Source organism: Acanthochromis polyacanthus, chromosome 9 (genome assembly GCF_021347895.1).
Source record: "Acanthochromis polyacanthus isolate Apoly-LR-REF ecotype Palm Island chromosome 9, KAUST_Apoly_ChrSc, whole genome shotgun sequence".
Classification (NCBI taxonomy): Eukaryota; Metazoa; Chordata; class Actinopteri; family Pomacentridae; genus Acanthochromis; species Acanthochromis polyacanthus.
Genome location: NC_067121.1, coordinates 39,239,222 through 39,260,510, shown reverse-complemented (window position 1 = coordinate 39,260,510; position 21,289 = coordinate 39,239,222). Strand labels below are relative to the sequence as shown.

Below are 21,289 nucleotides of genomic sequence, written 5' to 3'. Positions count from 1 at the left end.
TTCATTTATTCTTCTTTATATTTACACATTTATTCCCTCATATTTAAACAGATTTATTATTTAACTTATTCCTCTTTATATTTACCCATTTATTTTCTTATTTAACAGATTTATTTATTCATTTATTTATCCCTCTTTATATTTACACATTTCTTCATTTTTAACAGATTTATTATTCTTTTATTAATTCCTCTTTATAATTACACATTTAATTTCTTATTTAACAGATTCATTTATTCTTTTATTTATTCCTCATTATATTTACACATTTATGTCCTCCTTTTTTAACAGATTTATTATTCTTTGCCATTCCTTTTTATATTTACACATTTATTTCCTAATTTTTTAACAGATTTATTTATTCCTCTTTATATTTACACATTTATTTCCTCATTTTTTAAACAGATTTATCTTCTGTTATGGCGCTTCTGTGATTCCACAGTGCAGCAGCTGCAGTCCTGCTTCTTCCTGCGGTTTTATTGTGAAATCCCTGAGTGGGAGTGGATTTTCTGTCTTTACAGATCAGACTGGATGTTTCTGTCGGTGAGCGGCTGTCTGCTGCTCTCTCAGCTGAGGACATTCTCAACTTTGCATCTCACATTTCTGCATCACCACGGAGCCCGTTTTCGTTTTTTTATTTTATGTCTTTTAATCACCAGCTTCGCAGCTAACCTGCCATGAGGAGCATCGCACGGCTGGAGACCTGAACCCGGCGGGTCTGGAAGAGGAGAAGATGCCTCATGGACCGCTCCATCACCGCCAGTGCGCCACTTCAGGGCATCCCGAGCGCCGAATAACAAAGAAATGCCGCGGTTTAGCGTCAGATGGATGGTGGCGGTGCTGCTGATTGCGGTGGTCGGCGGCGCCTTCTTCTTCTGCGAGTATCTCATCTACTTCCCCACCATCCTCAAGTGCGCCTGGCCGAAGATCAGCCATGCTCGGGGGGGAGAGGGCATCGACGACCGGCCGGCGGACTCCGCGGTCCGCGCCATGGTGCTGTCGGACACGCACCTCCTGGGAGCCGTGGGGGGACACTGGTTCGACAAGCTGAGGAGGTAAGGTCGCGGGTTTTTGTCCCGTCTTCTCGTGATTTCCAGCATTTCATCCGTGCATCCTCTCCTGTAAACAAAAACAGCCGATAAGCCCAGACTTGTTGTGTCCAAACGCGCAGGGAATGGCAGATGGAGAGGGCTTTCCAGACCGCTCTGTGGCTCCTCAGGCCCGAGGTGGTCTTCATTCTGGGGGACATCTTCGACGAAGGCAAGTGGAGCTCTCAGAAGGTAACGTAGAGCTCCCTGTTTCTGCACTGGGGGGGGGATGAGGATGATGAGGATGGATGAGAGAACAGAATGTGGATGCAAGAGCAGGTCACCATCATCATGTTGTAGCATCAGGGCCTGAGAGGCTGCAGGTTTCTAAGGAAAAACAGCTGCATCCATCCATCCATCCATCCATCATCCATCCTGCTGTAAGGAACAAAACAAAAATCCCCTGGGAATTCTCAGAAATCTGCATCTGGATGGGATCTGTCATGTAAGATGTGCAAAACGAGGGTGGAAACGTTGAGCAAAACAAAAGAAAGCCTCATTAAAACAGGCAGCAGACGGTAAAATCTGCACTAATGTTCCCCCACTCGGCTTCCTCCTTCGCTTTCACACCCGGCTGGCAACTCTGATTTGTATTCCGTGGATTTTTTTCAGGAAATGTCAGAATTTACAGATGGAGGGACGCTCAGAGCCGGCGTTCAGAGCCGTCTGTCTGATTATTTTCCCGACAAATCCAATCATCCTTTGGTTTGTTGTGTCAGAAAAAAGTGAGAAATTCCTGCCCGAGAGCCACGATGGCATCTAGAAATCACTCGTTCCGGTCGGGAAACACAAAGATATCGGATGTAAACAAAGAAACGCTGCAAATCCTCAAACAACAGAAGTGAGAACTGGAAAATATGTTTGCTTTTGTGCTTCATCCATGACCGGCTTCATGTTTCTTTCTCATGGATTCGGAGCTTTTAGTTTGCTGATGCTAAAAGTAGAGCTGTCAATAAGGGCTGTTTTCTTTTTTGGTTGATTGTTTGACACAAAAATGATCAAAAATTGAGCCTGTTTTGTTCAACCAACAGCCCAAAACCCAATTATCTTCAATTCTAACAATATAAAACACCAAAAAAAGACGTAAATCTTCACATTTTAGACGCTAAAGCCACCAAATCTTTGCCTCATTCATTCTATAAATCAACTAAGTGTTAAAATGATTGATTGTTTTGGTTTTAGGCTGGAAAATCCTCACACTGGAGAAGCTGAAATGAGCAATTATTTGGCATTTTTGATTTCGGCACTAATCAAAGGCAGCATTGGAGTCATGCAGACATCTAAAAACATGCTATAAACCCACAGAACTCATGGAATTAAAGCTCTCCTGTGTGTAGGAGAGCAAAACTAAAGCTTTGACCATGAAGTTTTTCTTCTTTGGTTGATTGTTGGATGTAGAAATAGTCAAAAACTGTGCCTGTTTTGTTCAATCAACAGCCCAAAACCCAAATATCTTCAATTAAAACACCAAAAAAGAAGTAAATCTTCACATTTTAGAAGCTAAAACCACCAAATGTTTGATGAAATGGTAACAAAACTAAAGCTGCAACCATTGCGTCGTTCTTTCTTACGGTTCATTGACATGTATAGATTCTTACAGTTACATGTTCAGAAACTGTGGCTGGATTAATTGGCCAACGGTCCACCCCAAACCCCAAATCTATTGGATTATAACATAAGAAAGAAACAAATTTTCCCACTCCTTCATTCTGCCAGTCAACTAATTCATTGGATGTTTAATAGTTTTAGTTTTAGGCCGGAAAATTGTCCCAAAGCCCAAAGAAATTGAATTTACAACAATTTAAAATGCAAAAAAAACTTGCAATTTCTCACATTCGAGCATCTAAAACGAGCAATTATCTGGCATTTTTCTTGATGCATCATTACAGCCAGGAACAGTTTGTTATGGCTGATTGTTTGATCTGTTAACATTAGAAAACTCTGCCTGGTTTAATTGCCCAACGGTCCGAAACAATCAAAAACCCCTCCTGCGTTCAGCTTTGGTGCCTGCAGAAGCAAATTTTCTTATGTTTTAATTGGTCAACGGTCCAAAACCCAAATGTTACAGTGAATTAAAGCATTATAAAACAGAAAAAAGAAGCAGACGGGCACATTTTTGACCAAATACTTCCCAAATATGTTTTGGTTTCGGGCTGAAAAATTGTCCAAAGCCCCCCAAAAAAATCAATTTATAATGATTTAAAATGCAAAAAGGTCCAGTTCTCTTACCCTTTAGCAATTATCTGGCATTTTTGATGCTTGATGTGTGACTGCAGCTGTGAACGGTTTTTATTTTTGACTGTTTGATGTAGAAATGTTCAAAAACTGTGTCTGGTTTAATTGGCCTACAGTTGAAAACCCCAAATCTCTTGGATTAAAACACTGAAAAACATTAAAAAGAAGCCAATTTGCACATTTTGGAAGCTAAAACCAACTAAACTTTAGCTTTTTTGACCGAATACTTCCCCATTCATTGATTCTGCAAATCAACAATTCCATTAGATGATGGAAAATTGTTCCAAACGCACCCGAAAAATTTAATTAACAATAATTTAAAACGCAAAAAGATTCCAAATCGTCATATTTGAGAATCTGGAGTAAGCAATTATCTGGCATTTTTTCATGTCATTTCCAAAAAGAGTGCATGTTTTAATTGGCCAGCGGTCAAAAACCCAAATAAAATCAATGAACTTGAAAAAATAAGGAAATCTGACACGTTCAGCAGCTAAAACCAGCAGATATTTAGCATTTTTGACCAAATACTTGCCTATTCATTCATTCTGCAGATGAACAAATTGCTTAGATGATGGAAAAACCATCCTGAAATCTAAAAAAAATAAATAAATAAATTGAAAACACAAAAAGGTCACATCTGAGAACCCCAGATGAGAATTATCTGGCATTTTTGCTGTATTATTTCAGCCATGAAAATGTTTTAATGGCTCTAATGGATCTATAAACGTCCAAAAGAAGCGCATGTTTTAATTGGCCAACGGTCCAAAATCCAACTATAGCCAATGAACATGTTATAAAAACATTTCAAAAAAAGCAAATTGGACGCATTCAGCAGCTAAACCCAGCAGATGTTTAGCTTCTGTGACCAAATGCTTCCCCATTCATGAATTTACAAATCAACACTTTGATTAGACGATGGAAAATTGTACCAAACCTGCCCAAAAAAATTGAATTCACAATTATTTAAAACCCAAAAAAGCTCCAAATTCTCATATTTGAGAATCAAGAATACATTTAAGCCATGAAAATGTTTTTGGTTGACTGTTTGATCTACAAACATCCAAAAAGAGTGCATGTTTTAATTGGCCAACTGTCCAAAAACCCAACTATCGTCAATGAACACGTTATAAAAACATAAAAATAAGCAAATTTGACACGTTCAGTAGTTAAAAAAGCAGATGTTTAGCATTTTTGACCGAATACTTGCCTATTCACTCATTGAGCAGATGAACAAATTGCTTAGATGATGGAAAATCATCCTAAAACCTGAAAAAACATCCGTTTAAAATGAAATGTCGGTCAGTGTCCGGTTAACAGCTTCAACATGGTTCAAAAGCGGGAGTCGTTTTGAGTTTCGTCATGTAAAAAACATGCTATGAACGCGGAGAATGGAGCTAATTAAAGGTCTCCGGCGTGCAGCTGCAGAAGCACGTTTGAATGTGAATCAAAGCCTCGGCCACCCATGGGGGCCGCCGGGCGACCCTCAGAGACCCCATTAACGCTCATGAGCTTCCTGGGGGCAGTTATTCTTATTAAAGGGCTGCTCTGAAGCCTGCTTTGTGTTGTTCCCTCTGCAGCACTGGGAGGACGACGTGCGGCGCTTTCACAGGATGTTCAGACACTCCACCGACACAGAACTGGTCGTACTGGTTGGAAATCACGACATCGGGTTCCATTATGAGTAAGAGCGCCGTCTGCACCTTTTATTGTCTCGTTGTTTTCACCGTACAACGCTTTTTTTATTTACCCACACCGACTGGTCAATCCACTTTTATGCAGCTTATGATGAACCTGTGCAGAGTTCAGTCGACAGTCCTGATGCATTAAGGCGGTGGTGTCCAACATGAGGCCCGTGGTCCAAAAGTGGTCCTCCAGAGGGTCCAATCCGGCCCTCAAAGGGTAAAAATTCCAGAGAAGACATTAACTGCAGATTGTAAATTAGTAAAACTATAAATTTAAAATAATTTCCAGACCATGACACGTTGTTTGGATCACAAAGTAAAATACTAGATTGTTCTTTGTTCTTTTGTGTCTCTTTTTTTGTGATATTTTGTCGTTTTGTTTCTTGTTTGTTGTTTTGTTTTTTTAATTTTTGTAATATCTTGTCTTTTTTTGTTGTTTTTGTCACTGTCTGACTTTTGTCATTTGTCTCATGTTTTTGTCTTTGTTGTTTTGTCTCATTTGTGTCATTTTGTTTCTCGTTTGCCTCATTTTTGTAATATTTTGTCACTATTTTGTCGTTTTGTTTCTCGTTTTTGTCGTTTTGAGTTTCCTTTTTATCTCGCTTGTGTTTTTTGTCTCATTTCTCATCTTGTGTTTTGCTTTATTCATTGTTTTGTGTATCGTTTGTCGTTCTGCATTTTTTTTGTCTCACTTATGTTGTATGTTATGTTGTCATTTTGTGTCTTGTCTTTGTTTTTTTTTTGCCTTTTTTCTCTGACTTCTATTGCTTGTCTCACATTTGCCGTTTTTTTTTATCTGTTTGCGTTCGTCCATTGTTGTCATTTTGTTTCTCACTTTTGTCATTTTTTTGTCTTGTTTTTGTCCATTATTTTGTCGCTTTGTGACTTTTTTGTGTCTCAATTTTTGTCTTGTTTTTTTGTCTGACTTTTGTCGTTTTGCTCATAAAGGAAAATCCTCCATGGTTCGGTTCCAGATGACTAAATGTTGTGTTCCTTTGTAGACACTTTGATCTGGAAGTTGTAATGTGTAATTTATATTTATCTGACACTGTCACAATGTGCTTCTTTTGCACTAAAATGAAGAAAACATTAGGAGTTGTGGTTATTTATCGGTCATTATGCTGTGATTTTACTGGCCCACTTCAGATCAAATCGAGCTTTATGTGGCCCCTGAACTAAGAGGAGTTTGACCCCCTGCATTAAGGGCTCTGATTTCACTATTTGTCTCCAGTTGGACCTCAGATTGCCTCGGGGCAGTGACTTATCGTGCAATGAAAATATCTGATTCTCGAAAAGTTTTCGGCTGCCCAAAACATCAATAACGGCTTCATATTTCTGCAGAGCCAGCAGACAAAGGGAACAACGCCACTTTGTCCACATTACATAACCATGAAGGAAATATTTGACGTGCGAGTCCATTTTATTGGGATAATTCGGCGGCTGGATTCAGTAAATGCAGTCAGGACTGACACTGAGGTCGTGTCTCGGTTCTGGGGCTGCAGGGGGCTTTTAAAGGACAAAGCCGGCAATTTATTTTAATTATTCCCAACAAATCCCATCAAAAGACAAAAGACTTCATAACAATGAACACGGGCGCTGTGGTTTATTTGGTGTCCAACCCACATACACCTCCTCCTGAGTATGTATTAATCCACAGCTGAAAATAGTCCCCAACAAATACATCATTTACCCATGTTTGCTAAAAGACTGCTAGAAACTGCAGCAGCCCATTTCAAATTACAGAGCTCTTTTTAAATGGAAATTACTGCATTTGTGTGAATGGATTTGAGAGATTCACGTATTACATATTTAAATATTGACAGTTTAAAGACTCGAGTCTACATCAGGGGTTTCAAACTCATCCTAGTTCAGGTTCCACATTCAGCCCGATTTCATCTCCAGTGGGCCGAATCAGTAAAACCACAGCGCAATAACCTATAAATGTTTGTTTGTTTTAGTGCAAAAAAGTACATTCTGAAAATGTTCACATTTAAAGAATTGTCTTTTTACAAAAAAAAATGAAATTTCTTTAGAAAAAAAACTTCAATTTCAGCAACATTCATCCTCAGTTTATCATTTCCACATTACAACTTCCAGATCTTAGAGCGTCTACAAAGAAAAACAACATTTAGTCACGGATATCTGGAACCGAATGATATAGCATTTTATTTTATGATCAAAATGACAAAAACCAACAAAAACAAAATGACAAAAGTGAGAAACAAAATAACCAAAAAATTAGACAAACGATGTGAAACAACAAAAAAGAAAAGATTAGATTAGTTAAAGCAACATAAAAATGGACAAACGACAAATGAGACAAAAATAGCTAACAAAAAATACAAGACAAAATATACCGCAAAACCGAGATGCAAAATGACAAAAATGAGACAAACGATGCAAAACAAAAGAGAAAAAATTCGACAAGAAAGTTACAAAGCGGCAAAAAATGAACACAAATGAGACAAAGGAATAGAATTACAGAAAAATAGACAAAAAAACACAAATGATACACAAAAGAACATAAAGCAAAACACAAAATGACAGAAATAATACAAAAAAACACAAGCATGACAACAAAGACACGAGACAAAACGACAAAAGTCAGACAAAAAAATACAAAAAAACAACAAAAACAAGGCAAAATATTACAAGAATGAGACACAAAACGACGAAGAACAATCTAGTATTTAACTTTACAAACAACTTGTCATGGTCTAGAAATGATTTTAAATTTATAGTTTTACTAATTTACAATCTGCAGTTAATGCCTTCTCTGTAATTTTCACACTTTGAGGGCCGGATTGGACCCTCTGGAGGACCACTTTTGGCCCACGGGCCTCATGTTGGACTCCCCTGGTTTACATTCTATAACTGCATAAAGACTTCTGATATTTTTGAGATTCCGTATCCTTGAAGTAGAAATTATTATAAGAAATTCAAAGAGTGATAATTTGGTGCAGACAGATCACTCTGCAGTGTTGTGGTCTGGCCATCTGAGGCCAATCTCTTAACAGTCTATGCATTAAACAATAATAAATGAATTATTAATGGCAAGTAATTGATTAATATTTAATCACCAGCGTCCCTAGTTGCTCAACATTCTATCATAATGCTTCACCTGTGGGTCTGTTGGTTGTCTGAGTGCCTCCTCTCATAGCCTCCTCCTTCAGCTCCTTCTCTCTTCTGAACTCTCCTCCTTTTGGAAGCATTCTCTACTGAAAGCACCAAAAATAAACATTGCATTAAAACAACACACATTAAATTTTAAGCAACATTACAAGTTGTCATCTCATAAAAAAAATTAAAAAAAACCCTAAGACAACGAAGTTAGCTTCAGATCTGCAGTTAGTGGAAAAGTCAGATGAGCTTAAGGGATTCTCTGTTTTTCTCTGTGTAGACCACAGTTCAAAAGCCACAACACTTACACTGGTCTTTTCTGGACTAGCAAAGTTTCTGATTTGTAAAACCTATATTCTATTTGTTAAAATGAATAAAAGGGAGAATTCACTGCGTTTTTTTCCTCATGTAGACTGCATTAGCACGTCCAGGTCAAAAACCACCCTGCTATGACTGATCAAATCTGGACTAGACTGTCCCTGAGATGCTAAATATTCTTTAAAGTACAGTTTCTGATTTGTGAAATCTTAATTCTGTTTGTAAAAATGCAAAAATTGACTTATAGCCACTTTTTTACCATGCAGACAATTCCAAATCTGAACCCACAATATATAGACAAGTCAAATTTGGACAAAATTAATTCGAAGGGGCTAATGATTGTTTAAAGCAGAGTTTTGACATAATCATTTTACCACTATCCACAGAGTGGATTTTGGTCTGTAGGTTGAGAGTGGTCCACACTGTGGAGAAAAAAAAAAAAGCAGTGAATAGATCCATTTTTAATATTTTCACAAATACACAAAGGCCTCACAAATTTGAAAGTCAGTTTCAGACAAAATTAAATTGACCTAAGAGGTCTAATATGTCAATGTGCTTGAAAAAACAGTTAAATTCCAGCTAAAATTCACCACAGCTAGCCACTTATGTTGTAAAGTATAAAGAAGCTAGCGTTAGCTTATTACATATTGGGTGCTAATGTGCACACTAGCTTCTTTTAAGCTAACTCCTGCTTAAGCAGCTGACGTTAGCTTCTTTCACAACTATTGCCACGTTAGCTTCCAATATGTCATAAACTAACATTAGCTTCTTCTACAGAGCTCCCTATGTGTTTGGCAGCTAACGTTAGCTTCTTTCACAAAGCTGTCAGCATTTTGCTCCACGTCCAACACAGTTAAATTCCAGCTACATCTGCTTATTGGATAAAAGTCCCCACAGCTAGCTGTTTATGTCATAAAGTATAAAGAAGCTAATGTTCGCTTATTACATTCTGGACGCTAATGTGAACACTAGCTTCTTTTAAGCTAACTCCTGCTTAAACAGCTAACGTGATGTAGTGACTTTACCTGGAGTTACTGCGAGGTGGCAGTTCGGTCGGCAAGTCTGATGCATGCGGCTACAAATTAAAACAGTGTCCCTGCTCGTTTGTATATGATGTTCAATTTATTCTCGGCAGTTGCAGGCAAGTTATCATTGAGTTCATACATTAAGTTTCCAATAAACCAAAAATAAAACCTGAAAACATCCGCTTTCCTGACACGGCGTTTACGTACGGTTAAAAACCGTTTGGCTTTTTTCCCCAAACTACACACCTGCATTCAATCACTCATTAGCCGGTGTATATGGGAGACGCCAGTGTTTACAAACAGTGACGTCACGAAGTCACGTGATTAACGCGCTGGTTGGCAAGAGGAACCAGAGGAACAATGGCTGATGCGAACTATCCTTCCGTGAAATTGTCCGATTATGCTCAATCCTTATCACCTGAGGCCCGACAAATATACGTGAGTAAGCTGAGATATCAGGGAAATGGTAAAACCTTGCCAGATCCCTACAATTTGAAGACTGGGTGGGTTGACGATCCTTCATTGTGACCGGACATTTCCTTCACCGGCATTTATTTTTAATTGATTGACACCGCTGGGCAGTTCACCCACCCAAAAATATATAATTATGAATTAAAAATAAAATATCTTCTGTTAATCTTCAACAAGATGTCAAAGACAAAGACACGTCAAGAAGTTGCTGTATTTTTGTCTGCAGTATGGCTTCTATGTAACAGTAACAGACCCACAGCATTGGTGATCGAAAATAGGACAATTCTAAAAAACGATCGCTAGACGCATACGGAAACAAATATGGTTACAAATAGGAGGCTGCTGGCTTAAGGAGATGTTATTGAATATGCTTCATTCGACTTTAGTATACTTTCATCGCCTAAAAAGCGATCGGTAACACATGACAACACTGAACCAAACCGAAAGTGTAGAGATCGCTTCACGGGAAGGATGCGACACTAAATCAATATCTTTTGGTAAATAAGCTCAAAGTTGGACATACTAAACATGCTAAACTGTTGAATAGTTTACCTGAAGAAAAGTGGGAGCCACAAACACGATCTCTGCTGCTTACTGGGGTACAATTTTTCCTGTTGATGGCTGAAGCCACCGCCATCTTCTCTCTCCTGACATCGGTATTCGGTGAAATTTCAAGCCTGATCCCTTCTCAAAACGCTTCGTACAACCAACAACTACACACGCTATTACCATTGTGGTAAATACATGTGCAATTTCATTCATGAAAAGCGATAACTTTACGTATTTGTTTCAAACCCGATACCGTTCTCGTAGCAAGCCGTTATGTTACTGCCGGTTCTTGCCAACCAGTAGCAGTCTTGTACCACGTGACCATAGCAAATGACGACACGCTGGCGTTTCCCATATACATATGCGGTCCACCCCCTATGGTGAACTACCACGAGGCTTCTAGAGCCACTCCCATACAGTCATATCGACATTAATCAAAACAGAAATCATATTTTGGCTCCAACACATTAGCTTCTTTCATAAAGGTGTACGTTAGCCGGCTTGCTAGTTGGCTAATGTCCACATTAGCGTCCATACGTTGTAAGGTAACGTTAGCTTCTGTCACAAAGCTTTCTATAGTTTTAGCCGGCTAACCAGCTAGCTAGTGTCCACGTTAGCTTCGTTCTCAGCTAGCTAGTTAGCCGACGGAGACTGGTTGATGAGTAACATAATATAAGGCAATATCGCCGGTGTGAGGCAGACTTGACAAGCTGCCTTCTCAAAGTTTTTAATAGACATATAAATCATAAACAATAAGTGTTCTCATGAGACAAAGCTACACTAATTAGTCAAGACTATCTTTTTTTCCTGAATTAATTGAGAATGATTTTGTCACCCTTTATATTCGACTGTTTGGAGGCTGTGAAGAGCTGCTTATTAAGACCGTTATGTAAGGAGATCACTTTGAAACACATTAGCAGTGTGTTTTTTTTCCTTTGGAGGGAGAGCAGATTTAACTTGCAGAGTTTGTGAGACTACAGTGTCATTTTAATCAAAACATGACGGTAAAACTACATGGCAATGCCAGAAAATAATGCAGAAACAAACCACAGAAATTTAGTGAGCTTGATTGAAAATAAAAAATGATAACAACATATAGTTTAATTTTTTGCTTCGTTATATATGGCAGTATTTCATTTGCTATTGTCTATTGAGTTCAGATTGAAAAAGTCACGTAAACAAATCAGTCAGAAAAAGGCTGCAGGCCTTAAAGAAGCACCTGAACAACATGATGTCAGATGTCATGTGTTTGGTTTTTAATGAGAGGTCTTGATTCATCTTCACCGTAATGTTAGAGCCTGTGTTTTTTGCTGTGTTCTTGGAATAGATTGCATATTATTGCAGAGATGTTGCGTTTATTGCTGTATGTGACGGTCTTTTTTGAAGGAGACAGTTTCCCCTTAATTTCTCTGGGGACAGAAACACAATGTGGTGCTTAGAATCACCCCACAGATTAGTATTTGATGATTCAGAAATGTGGGATTATGTGGCGGCTCATACGTGCTCTGATTCAACCTGTTCTGCAGGAAGTGAAGCGGCACAGCTCTTATGTAAGAGCACATGACAGACACAGATGTGACAGACTGAGCAGCAGGTTTTTTCTGTTTTTTTTTTTTTTTTTATGGTGACGAACATGTTGTGTCCCCCTGCAGGATGGACTGGTTCAAGCTGCAGCGCTTCGAGAAGGTCTTCAACGCTTCCTCCACCAGGATCGTCACCAAGAAGGGAGTCAAGTGAGTATCGGGTGGATGCAACATGACGCATGAAAAAAACAAAAACATGTGATCCAGCCGGCCAGAAGGTCGTAGGTTTAATCCCCAGAGGCAGCGTGAGCCAAAGGAGAGATTTTAAAAGAGAAAGCTGCCAGAAAAACTGTTCTAGAGGTCGTACTTGTGTGCTGACGGCCAAAAAAAGACAAATTACGTTCCTGTTTTCACACTATACGTTGAGAACGTACAGTAACATGTAGAAATAAGAACATCCTATGGAAATGGTGACAATTTTCAATAAAAAACACTTGACCTCCTCTAAAACAGTGCCTACAGATAAAGGTGATATCCTCAAACATTCTGTAGTTGTTTGTAGAGTTAAAATCAATTTAAAAAAACACTCCTACATTTATCAAATCCACAAGGTCGGAGGTTTAATCCCCAGAGGCGCTGTGAGCCAAAGGAGAGATTTTAAACAAGAAACCTGCTAGAAAAAAAACATTCTAGAGGTCGTAATTGTGTGCTGACAGGCACAGATGAGAGTCTTCATTCCTGTTTTTCACACTATAAGTTAAGAACATACAGAAATGTGTTAAAAAAAAGTACATCCTCTGGAAACTGGTGACTTTTTCCGACATACATGAACAAGAAAACACTTTTAACGTATGGTCTACAGACAGAGACGAGATCCTTAAACATTTTGCAGAGTAAAAATCAATTAAGAAACATACATTTATTAAATAAGGAAGGTTGCAGGTTTCATCCCCAGAGACAGCATGAGTCAAAGAAGCGATTTTAAACAAAAAACCTGCCAGAAAAACTGTTTGCAAATTGCATTTTCACACAGAGTGCTTAAGAATGTGTAAAAATTAGCACATTGAATGGAAACTGTTGAGTTTGTCAGCATATTTGAACATATTTGTTGTCATATTTAGAGTTTAAATCAATAAAACAATACTTATCATGCCTTGAAATCAATAAAATTAGAATTAGGAGGCACTGATAAGACCTTGTCTTATTTTAACTTCTCACTTTGAGGGTCCGGTCTTCTCTTTGCTATTAAACTTTGTGGTGTCATTATGTCCAGATCTATAGAACAGGCTTAAAGGGTTAAGCCTGTTGTGGGAAATAAAGACCTCCAAGTTATTTGTAATATGTTATTAAACTGGAAAAACAATCATCTGCAAGTGGCTTTGCTTTTAAATGATCGATCACCTGAGCAAATTAAACCCACAAACAAAATATTCGATGTAAGAACCCACGAATGTCATCACTGGAGCTGGAGGCTATTCTGCAAATGTTGCTGCATCTACAATCAGAAGGAGTTTGCACACATTTAACCTGTATGGAAGTCGAGTTATGCAAAAACAACAAAACTGCAGTTACACAAAGAGGAAACAAACAAAGAGCAGGTCTTTAGGAATAATGTCGAACCAGAGACGGAGTTGTTGGACGCAGAAACAGGCACAAAAAACTAAAAACATCTCTTCCACAGACGGCCTGTGAAGATGTTGTGGTTTGCGGTCGCTCTGCCGCCTCAGGGACCGACCATCCTGCTCTCATTGATTCGGCTCTTAATTCTGATCGCAGCAAAGAGTGCTTGAAGATAATGTGAAGCCATCTGTCTGAACGTTGGAGCTCTCAACAAGATAATGATCCTAAAAACACTAAAACGCCCTCTGAGGAGTTGGATCCCGACGAAACGCTGCGGTGGGATTTGAAAGAGACGAGACGGACCTTAAACAGCATCAAGTGAATTCATTTTACAGGAAGATTTGATGATAAATCAGGAAGTTGTTTCTCCTAAAGGGAGCTTCCATTACTTTTATCCATGAATAGTTTAAAACATGGTTGGCTTTTTCTCTTGTGGTTTTGCTCAAATGTTGGCTTTTCAATGCCAAAAAAAATCCACCAGTTTCCATGAGTTCTTATTTTTTCGCTTCGTGTTCAGTTGTTTTTAGTTTAGGTGCCAGAGTGGTAAGATTATTTTATGTGTTTCGAGTAATTTTTTTAGATTCTAGTGCCCTGTTCTTTATTATTTCACCATCAAGTTGTTTGTTTCTCAAACATTTTTGAAACAAGAGTTAATTTACACATGAAACAGATAAAAATAGCTAATTTTTATACTAGCATTGTGAAAAAATACAGTTTGAAGGCTCTGAAATACACAAAAACTACATGAAAATGCAGAACAAAAAATGCATGAAAACAATAATTCTAGACAGAAATTTTGCTGAAACAAAGGCACACAGGGAACCATTTATTATGCTTTCGTATTTGCCTTCTAATATGTTGTTTTTAGGGGATTTCTGTAAACTGAAATTTGTATCAAGCTGGTAAAATAGAAACATTTAAGAAAGAAGTTTGCAGTACTACTTAATACTTTACAAAATATATCTTAAATAAACGAAACAAAACTGAATCTAAGATAAATATGGGGTTTTAAATCCTTGTATTTGTTATATTGTCCTCAAACATCTGCGATCCATTCGTTTAAACATTTAGTAAATCCTCGATTAGTTTCCTGCAGCAAGGTTGAAACAAATTCCTGCATTTTTCACGATGCATCCATGAGAGGACAGACCAGTTCTTAATTTCCTGCTAGTGTGATTAATTATAAGAGTTAATTTCCACACAAAACAATAAAAAATAGCTAATTTTGACACTAGTATTAAGAGAAAAATACAGTTTGGGGCCTCTAAAATACACAGACAGGACTTGAAAATGTAGAATTCTACAATGAAGTTGATGTAACAAACAATAGCATGAAAACTATAATTCCAAACAGAGATATCAAGAAAACGCAGGCACATGTAAAGCCACTGAATACGCTTCATGTGTGTCTCCTAATATGTTGTTTTTTAGGGATTTCTGTGAACTGAAATTTGAGTCATTTTGTCAAGACGTTTGTAAAACAGGAAAACTGCTCAAATAATATTTGAAAAAAAGAAATATATTGCTTGAAGTTATCCTATAATTAAATATTAGATAAATATAGGGTTTTAAATCCTTGTATTTGTCGTAAAAAAGCCTCATATTTTCATAGAATTGTCCTCAAACATCTGCGATCCATTCGTTTAAACATTTAGTAAATCCTCGATTAGTTTCCTGCTGCAGAGTTGAAACAAATTCCTGCATTTTTTACGATGCATCCATGAGAGGACAGACCGATTCTTAATTTTCTTCTAGTGTGATTTATTAGGAGACCCAACAAATCGTCCTGTTATTTCCTGCTTTTCCCACCTCTTTTCATCCCTGATGTACGACACCCACAGAGGTCGGTGCAGCAGCGTTTTCCCTCCATGTAGGCTCACTTTAAGGCAGCTGTAAGCAATTATTTTATAATAATGCATCAAAGGAAATGTGAAAACAATGTGGCAGTGTGGAAAGGGGAGAATTATCCTCTGTATCTGCAATTCCCTTCGGCTTTACAGACTCGGTTTGTTGCAATTTTGCTGCTCTGTTTACATTTTTTTTGGCATGAAAGCCCCTAAAACTAAGTGTGCACGTCGACCAAATGGCCGACAGGCACAGTTAGAGGCGAGCTGCTGCACACAGAGCCACATATTTCCCTCAGGAGCTGGTAAAACCCAAAAACAGAGGCTGAATATTGGAGTTGTCAAGTGGCCAAAAACTGCAAATGAATGCAAATGTTGCTGCTGGATGAGCAACTGTTTGCCAACATGTTCATCATCTACTTAAAAGCCGGAGAGATGTCGGCGTTGTTTGTCTCTGCTGCAGCTCAAGTGGCTGTAAATCAGTTTCAGGATGTGTAAAATGAAGAGATGTGTCCATGCATTTGGTTTCAGCTTCCTGCTGGTGAACAGCGTGGCCCTGCACGGCGACGGCTGTCCCATCTGCCAGTCGGTGGAGAAGGAGCTGATCAAACTCTCCAGAGACCTCAACTGCTCTCTTCAGGTGGGAGGAATTCTCTGGAAAGTCACACTTTCACACTGTCAGCACCTCCAACACGCTCTGCTGCCGCCTCTCATGAAGTGTGAAGAAATAAATCTCTATTTCAGGCGCTTCGTACCTGCGGCAGGTGTTTTGTTCTTTTTTGCACATGCACGGCACATTAAAAGCTCCGTCTGACAGCTGCTCCGTCTTCCTGCGAACACGAAACCGGTCGGAGCTGAGAGATGAAATGAAGGGAAATGTTGACTGATGTTTGAGGACGAGGCGGATGATGAATTCTTTATGTTTTCTGCTCTGTAGAACTCACAGTCCGGCAGCGGAGTCATGGACAGCTGTGAAGGCTCGCAGCTTTATCCTCCGACACCTCCAATCATGTTACAGGTAAACCGTGCATCCATCCATCATGTATGCACCACTGAACCTCGTTAGAGTCATGGGGGTGGAGTCTATCCCACCTGGACAGGTAACAGCTCTGCCTCTAGTCCAGGTTGTTCTGTTTTCATAGAGGTTCAGGATTTATATCGTAATGAAAAATGAGCCCACAATCAACAGAAAAAAAGTAATGTGACAGATGCCCTGAGTCAGAGTAAGAATAATGTCAGACTGCCATTAGTTCTGGATGCAAACACACTCAGTTTTATGATGTAAACACAGAAACGCAGCGTAGTTTCACATTTAAGAAGTTTGAAATGATAAATATTTTATACCTTTCCCTTCATCAATGACCATGTGACTTGTTTCCAAATGTTAAATTGATAAACTGTTCCACCAGTGGCATTTAGTTCAGTTTTTAAACAGCTTAGGCTGCATTTTTATGGAATCACAGGAGTGCCATAAAGAAAAAATCTATTAAAGAAACAAGAAAATAAATGTGTAAATATAAAGAGAAATAAAAAAATACAATAATAAAAAATAAATCAGTTAAAATATATGGAAATGAATGTGCAAATATAAAGAGAAATAAATGAGACAAAAAAATAAATCTTAAAAAGAAAGGAAATAAATATGTAAATGTAAAGAAGAATAAATAAAGAATAAATAAAAATAAATCTGGTTAAAAATGGAAATAAATGTGTAAATATAAAAAGGAATAAATTAAAGAATAAATAAAAATAAATCTGGTTTAAAAAGGAAATAAATGTGTGAATATAGAGAGGAATATGTAAAAAAAATAAAGAAATAAATGTGTAAATATGATCAGGAATAAATAAAAATAGATAAAAAAATAAATTTGTTGAAAAATAAAGACAAGTGTAAATATAAAGAGGAATAAATAAAAAAATCAGTTAAAATATGTGGAAATAAATGTGTTAATATAAAGAGGAACAAACAAAAGAAAAAAATAAAAATAATTCTGGTAAAAATAAGGACATAAATGTACAAAATTTACTTTTATATTTCATATATATATATATATATATATATATATATATATATGAATATATTAAATAAATTATTTTTAAAAATATATTCATCTTTATATTTACACATTTATTTACTTATTTTTAAGCAATTTATTTATTTTTATTATATTCCTCTTTATATTTACACATATATTTCCATATTTTTCTAACAGACATATATTTTTTATTGTCATTATTTACTATGTTTTATTATAGCACTCCAATGATTCCATATCTGTTTGCTTCAGACACATTGTTTCGACCCGTTTCTCCACTCTGCTGCTCGCCTCCTCAGCCTGTTTCTATTCCTTCTCCTGAAAGCAGAAATAAACCATCGTGTTCTCCTTCCCGTCTGTCGGTTCTCCAGCACTATCCTCTGTTCAGAGTGAGCGACGCCGGCTGTAAAGGACAAGACGCTGCACCGCCTGAAGAGCGACACCTGCTGTTCAGAGAGAAGTACGACGTCCTGTCCAAGGAGGCCTCTCAGAGAGTGAGTACTCCGCAGTCTCATCACGCTCTGCCTTTTTTTTATTCCTTCTCCTTCCCTCTCAAAGCACCGAGCTCCTCATCCAATTAAAATACAGTCCGGCTGTCAGGAACAGCAGCTCATGATGAAAGCGATGATGAAAGCGGTGATGAAAGGCGACAGCAACCGGCCTCTGAGGTGGATCTGTGTTTGTCTCCACAGCTGCTGCAGTGGTTTAAGCCCCGCCTCATCCTGAGTGGACACACCCACAGCGGATGTGAGGTTCTCCATGACAACAAGTACCCAGAAGTCAGCGTGCCGTCCTTCAGCTGGAGGAACCGCAACAACCCCAGCTTCATCCTGGTGAGTGGAACGGAAATGCACCTGTATCCAAGGAAACGGAAAGTAGGGAAAGGATGGAGCACGACCCATCCATCCATCCATCCATCCATCCATCTGTCCATCCAACCATCCATCCATCCATCCACCTATTCATCCATCCATCCATTAATCCATCATCCATCCATCTATCCATCCATTAATCCATCCAACCATCCGTCTGTCCATCCATCCATCCATCTATTCATTAATCCATCCAACCGTCCATCCATCCATCCGTCTATCCATCCATCAATCCGTCCATCAATCCGTCCATCCATCCATCAATCCAACCATCCGTCCATCCATCCATCAATCCATCCAACCATCCGTCCATCCATCCATCAATCCATCCAACCATCCATCCGTCCATCCATCCATCCATCCATTAATCCATCATCCATCCATCCATCCATCTATCCATCCATTAATCCATTCAACCATCCGTCCGTCCATCCATCCATCCATCCATCCATCCATCCATTCATTAATCCATCCAACTGTCCATCCATCCATCCGTCTGTCCATCCATCCGTCCGTCCATCCATCCGTCCATCCGTCTATCCGTCCAGCCATCCATCAGTCCATCCATCCGTCCGTCCATCCAACCGTCCGTCCGTCCATCCGTCCGTCCATCCATCCATCCATCCTCATGGGGTCATGGGGAGTCTATCCCAGCTGACTGAGGGTGAAGGTTCACCTGGACAGGTAGCAGTCTGTCACAGGGCTACACATAGAGACAAACAATCACACTCATACTCACACCTACAGACAATTTAGAGTAACCAGTTAACCTCAGCATGTTTCTGGACTGTTGGAGGAAGCTGGAGTACCCGCAGAAAACCCACACATGTACAGGAGAACATGGAGACTCCATGCAGAAAGATCCCAGGATCTTCTAGCTGCAAGGCGACAGTGCTAACCACTACTCCACTGTGCAGAAAAAGAACTCTTTTACAGTCTGAACTTTGAATACATCCATCCAAAATTGCATCTTTAGGAGAAAGGTACAAGAAAGAGTTCATATTTGTAATGTTTGGACGCCCCCTGGTGGCTGAGGGGCCCAATGCAGCACATCCTATAAACACAGGGTGGGCCAGACGTTTCTCAGTTTAAGTTCTGCTTTAATGGTGATACGTTCCTGAGATGATTTATGTCTCATATCTTCACCTTATACACCATGGCTTTCAACTGCACCCAAAGATAGTGTCAAACCCATCCTCTAGGGTATTTGAAACATAAAATAATACACATACATTTTCCTCTATGTATGGAAGCTTATGGCCCACCCTGTATATTCACCCATCTCCAAAGGTTTCCCTTCTTATTGCTGTTCAGCATTGTGTGTCGTTTTTGTCATTTTGTGTCTAGTTTTTGTCGTTTTGTGTCTCATTTTTGTCATTTTGTGTCTAGTTTTTGTCATTTGGTCTCATTTTTGTCATTTTATGTCCCACTTTTTGTCATTTTGTGCCTCGTTTTTGTCATTTTGTGTCTAGTTTTTGTCATTTTGTGTCCCACTTTTTGCCGTTTTGTGTCTATTTACATCACATTAAGAAATCTGTTCTGACTTTGACATGAAAGAAGTGTTTTTGGGGGTAATTTCTTGTTAAAAAAGCCAAATTAAACGGACCATGATTCCAAGGAAAACCGTAAACACTAATTAACCCCCTCACCCTCCTCCAGGCGTCGGTGTCGCCCGGCAGCTACAGCCTGTCCAAGTGTTTCCTGCCGGAGGAGAGCACGGTGATCGGCGTCTACTGCTCGGCCGGCGCCTGCCTGCTGCTGCTGTTTCTGGCCCACTGCCTGTGGATGAAAGGCCTGCTGCAGTGCCTCAGCCTCTGCCTGCTGGGGAAGCACAAGTCCCTGTGAACTACGTTACCCAGCGTGCACCACGTTCCAGGACTGAGCCACTGGAGCTGGTAATGTGAAGATCAACCCCCCCGTGAGCGTGCCAAAAACCCGTCCACCTCGACCTGTTCGTCCAAATGTTCTTGCGGCACTGTGAAGGACACAAATCTATGTTTTAGATGTCTTTAAAGGACTCAAAGTTTATTACTGCTGATACCGACCGTGATGAAAGTGGCTTAGAGCCCGAGACGAGGACCAAAATGTTGTTACAAATCATCAGCAAGGTGTGTTTATGAGCTGAACAGGTGCAAAGTGAAGCTTCAGGAAGTTTTCAAGTGCGACTAAAGCGCACATGAGGCACCCAGTAGGACGAATCAAAGCTGTAAATACTAAAACTCTGATTTACGGTGGTGAAGCTAGAGGTCCGTTGGTGCTTTCTGTCTCCCTCTGATGTTAACTGTGACCCGACGTGATCATCTCACACCCAGCACCGTTCGTTTCCTGTCGTTGATGTCACGTCACCCATCCAGGTTCCCGGTCGTTTTTATGACGCATATCGGAAGAAATATTTATCGCTGACTTTCTGTGCCAAATGTTTGTGAGGGTTTTTGCCAAACTGTTGAGATGTTTCTGAAGAACTGTACATAATAAATCAGAATCTTAAGGCCCTTTTTTGGAGTTTTTTTTTTGCACAAATCAAATCTGAAGTCGTGTCGCTCCATGGATGAGATGTTCTGGGCTTAAAAAAAAAACGTGAGCAGAAATCATCAGGACGGTCGGTTCAGAACGCACATCTGAGTCGTTTTAAAGCTCAAAAAGATCATTTCTCTTCTTCAGTCTGCATCTTCTATCAGATCAGATATAAGGATAAGTTTGTACTAAAGCCATTAAAGTTATTTTTTTGTTTAAACTGATACAGTGCCTTGCGAAAGTATTTGGCCCCCTTGAACTTTTCAACCTTTTGCCACATTTCAGGCTTCAAACATAAAGATATAAAATTTTAATTTTTTGTCAAGAAACAACAACAATTGGGACACAATCGTGAAGTGGAACGAAATTTATTGGATATTTTATACTTTTTT

At 39.0% G+C, this 21,289-nt stretch overlaps 1 protein-coding gene across 1 annotated transcript; it reads left to right on the top strand.

Annotated features, from left to right (window-relative positions):
- The first annotated feature begins 507 nt into the window (after positions 1 to 507).
- mppe1 (metallophosphoesterase 1) lies at positions 508 to 20,875 on the top strand. The gene is made up of 9 exons (XM_022214088.2): positions 508 to 1,055; positions 1,172 to 1,280; positions 4,901 to 5,004; positions 12,141 to 12,221; positions 16,007 to 16,115; positions 16,413 to 16,493; positions 17,883 to 18,005; positions 18,204 to 18,344; positions 20,043 to 20,875. Exons 1-9 carry the CDS (start codon positions 805 to 807, stop codon positions 20,226 to 20,228), a joined length of 1,185 nt encoding a protein of 394 aa, XP_022069780.1. The 5' UTR covers positions 508 to 804; the 3' UTR covers positions 20,229 to 20,875.
- The last annotated feature ends 414 nt before the right edge of the window (positions 20,876 to 21,289 follow it).

What these genes read in the sequence shown, in the direction of transcription:
- mppe1 (XM_022214088.2), top strand. Translation starts at nt 805, where the DNA reads ATGCCGCGGTTTAGCGTCAGATGGATGGTGGCGGTGCTGCTGATTGCG. An exon ending in GCAAGTGGAGCTCTCAGAAG is followed by an intron (nt 1,281 to 4,900) that starts GTAACGTAGAGC and finishes TTCCCTCTGCAG; the next exon opens with CACTGGGAGGACGACGTGCG. An exon ending in CACCTCCAATCATGTTACAG is followed by an intron (nt 16,494 to 17,882) that starts GTAAACCGTGCA and finishes TCGGTTCTCCAG; the next exon opens with CACTATCCTCTGTTCAGAGT.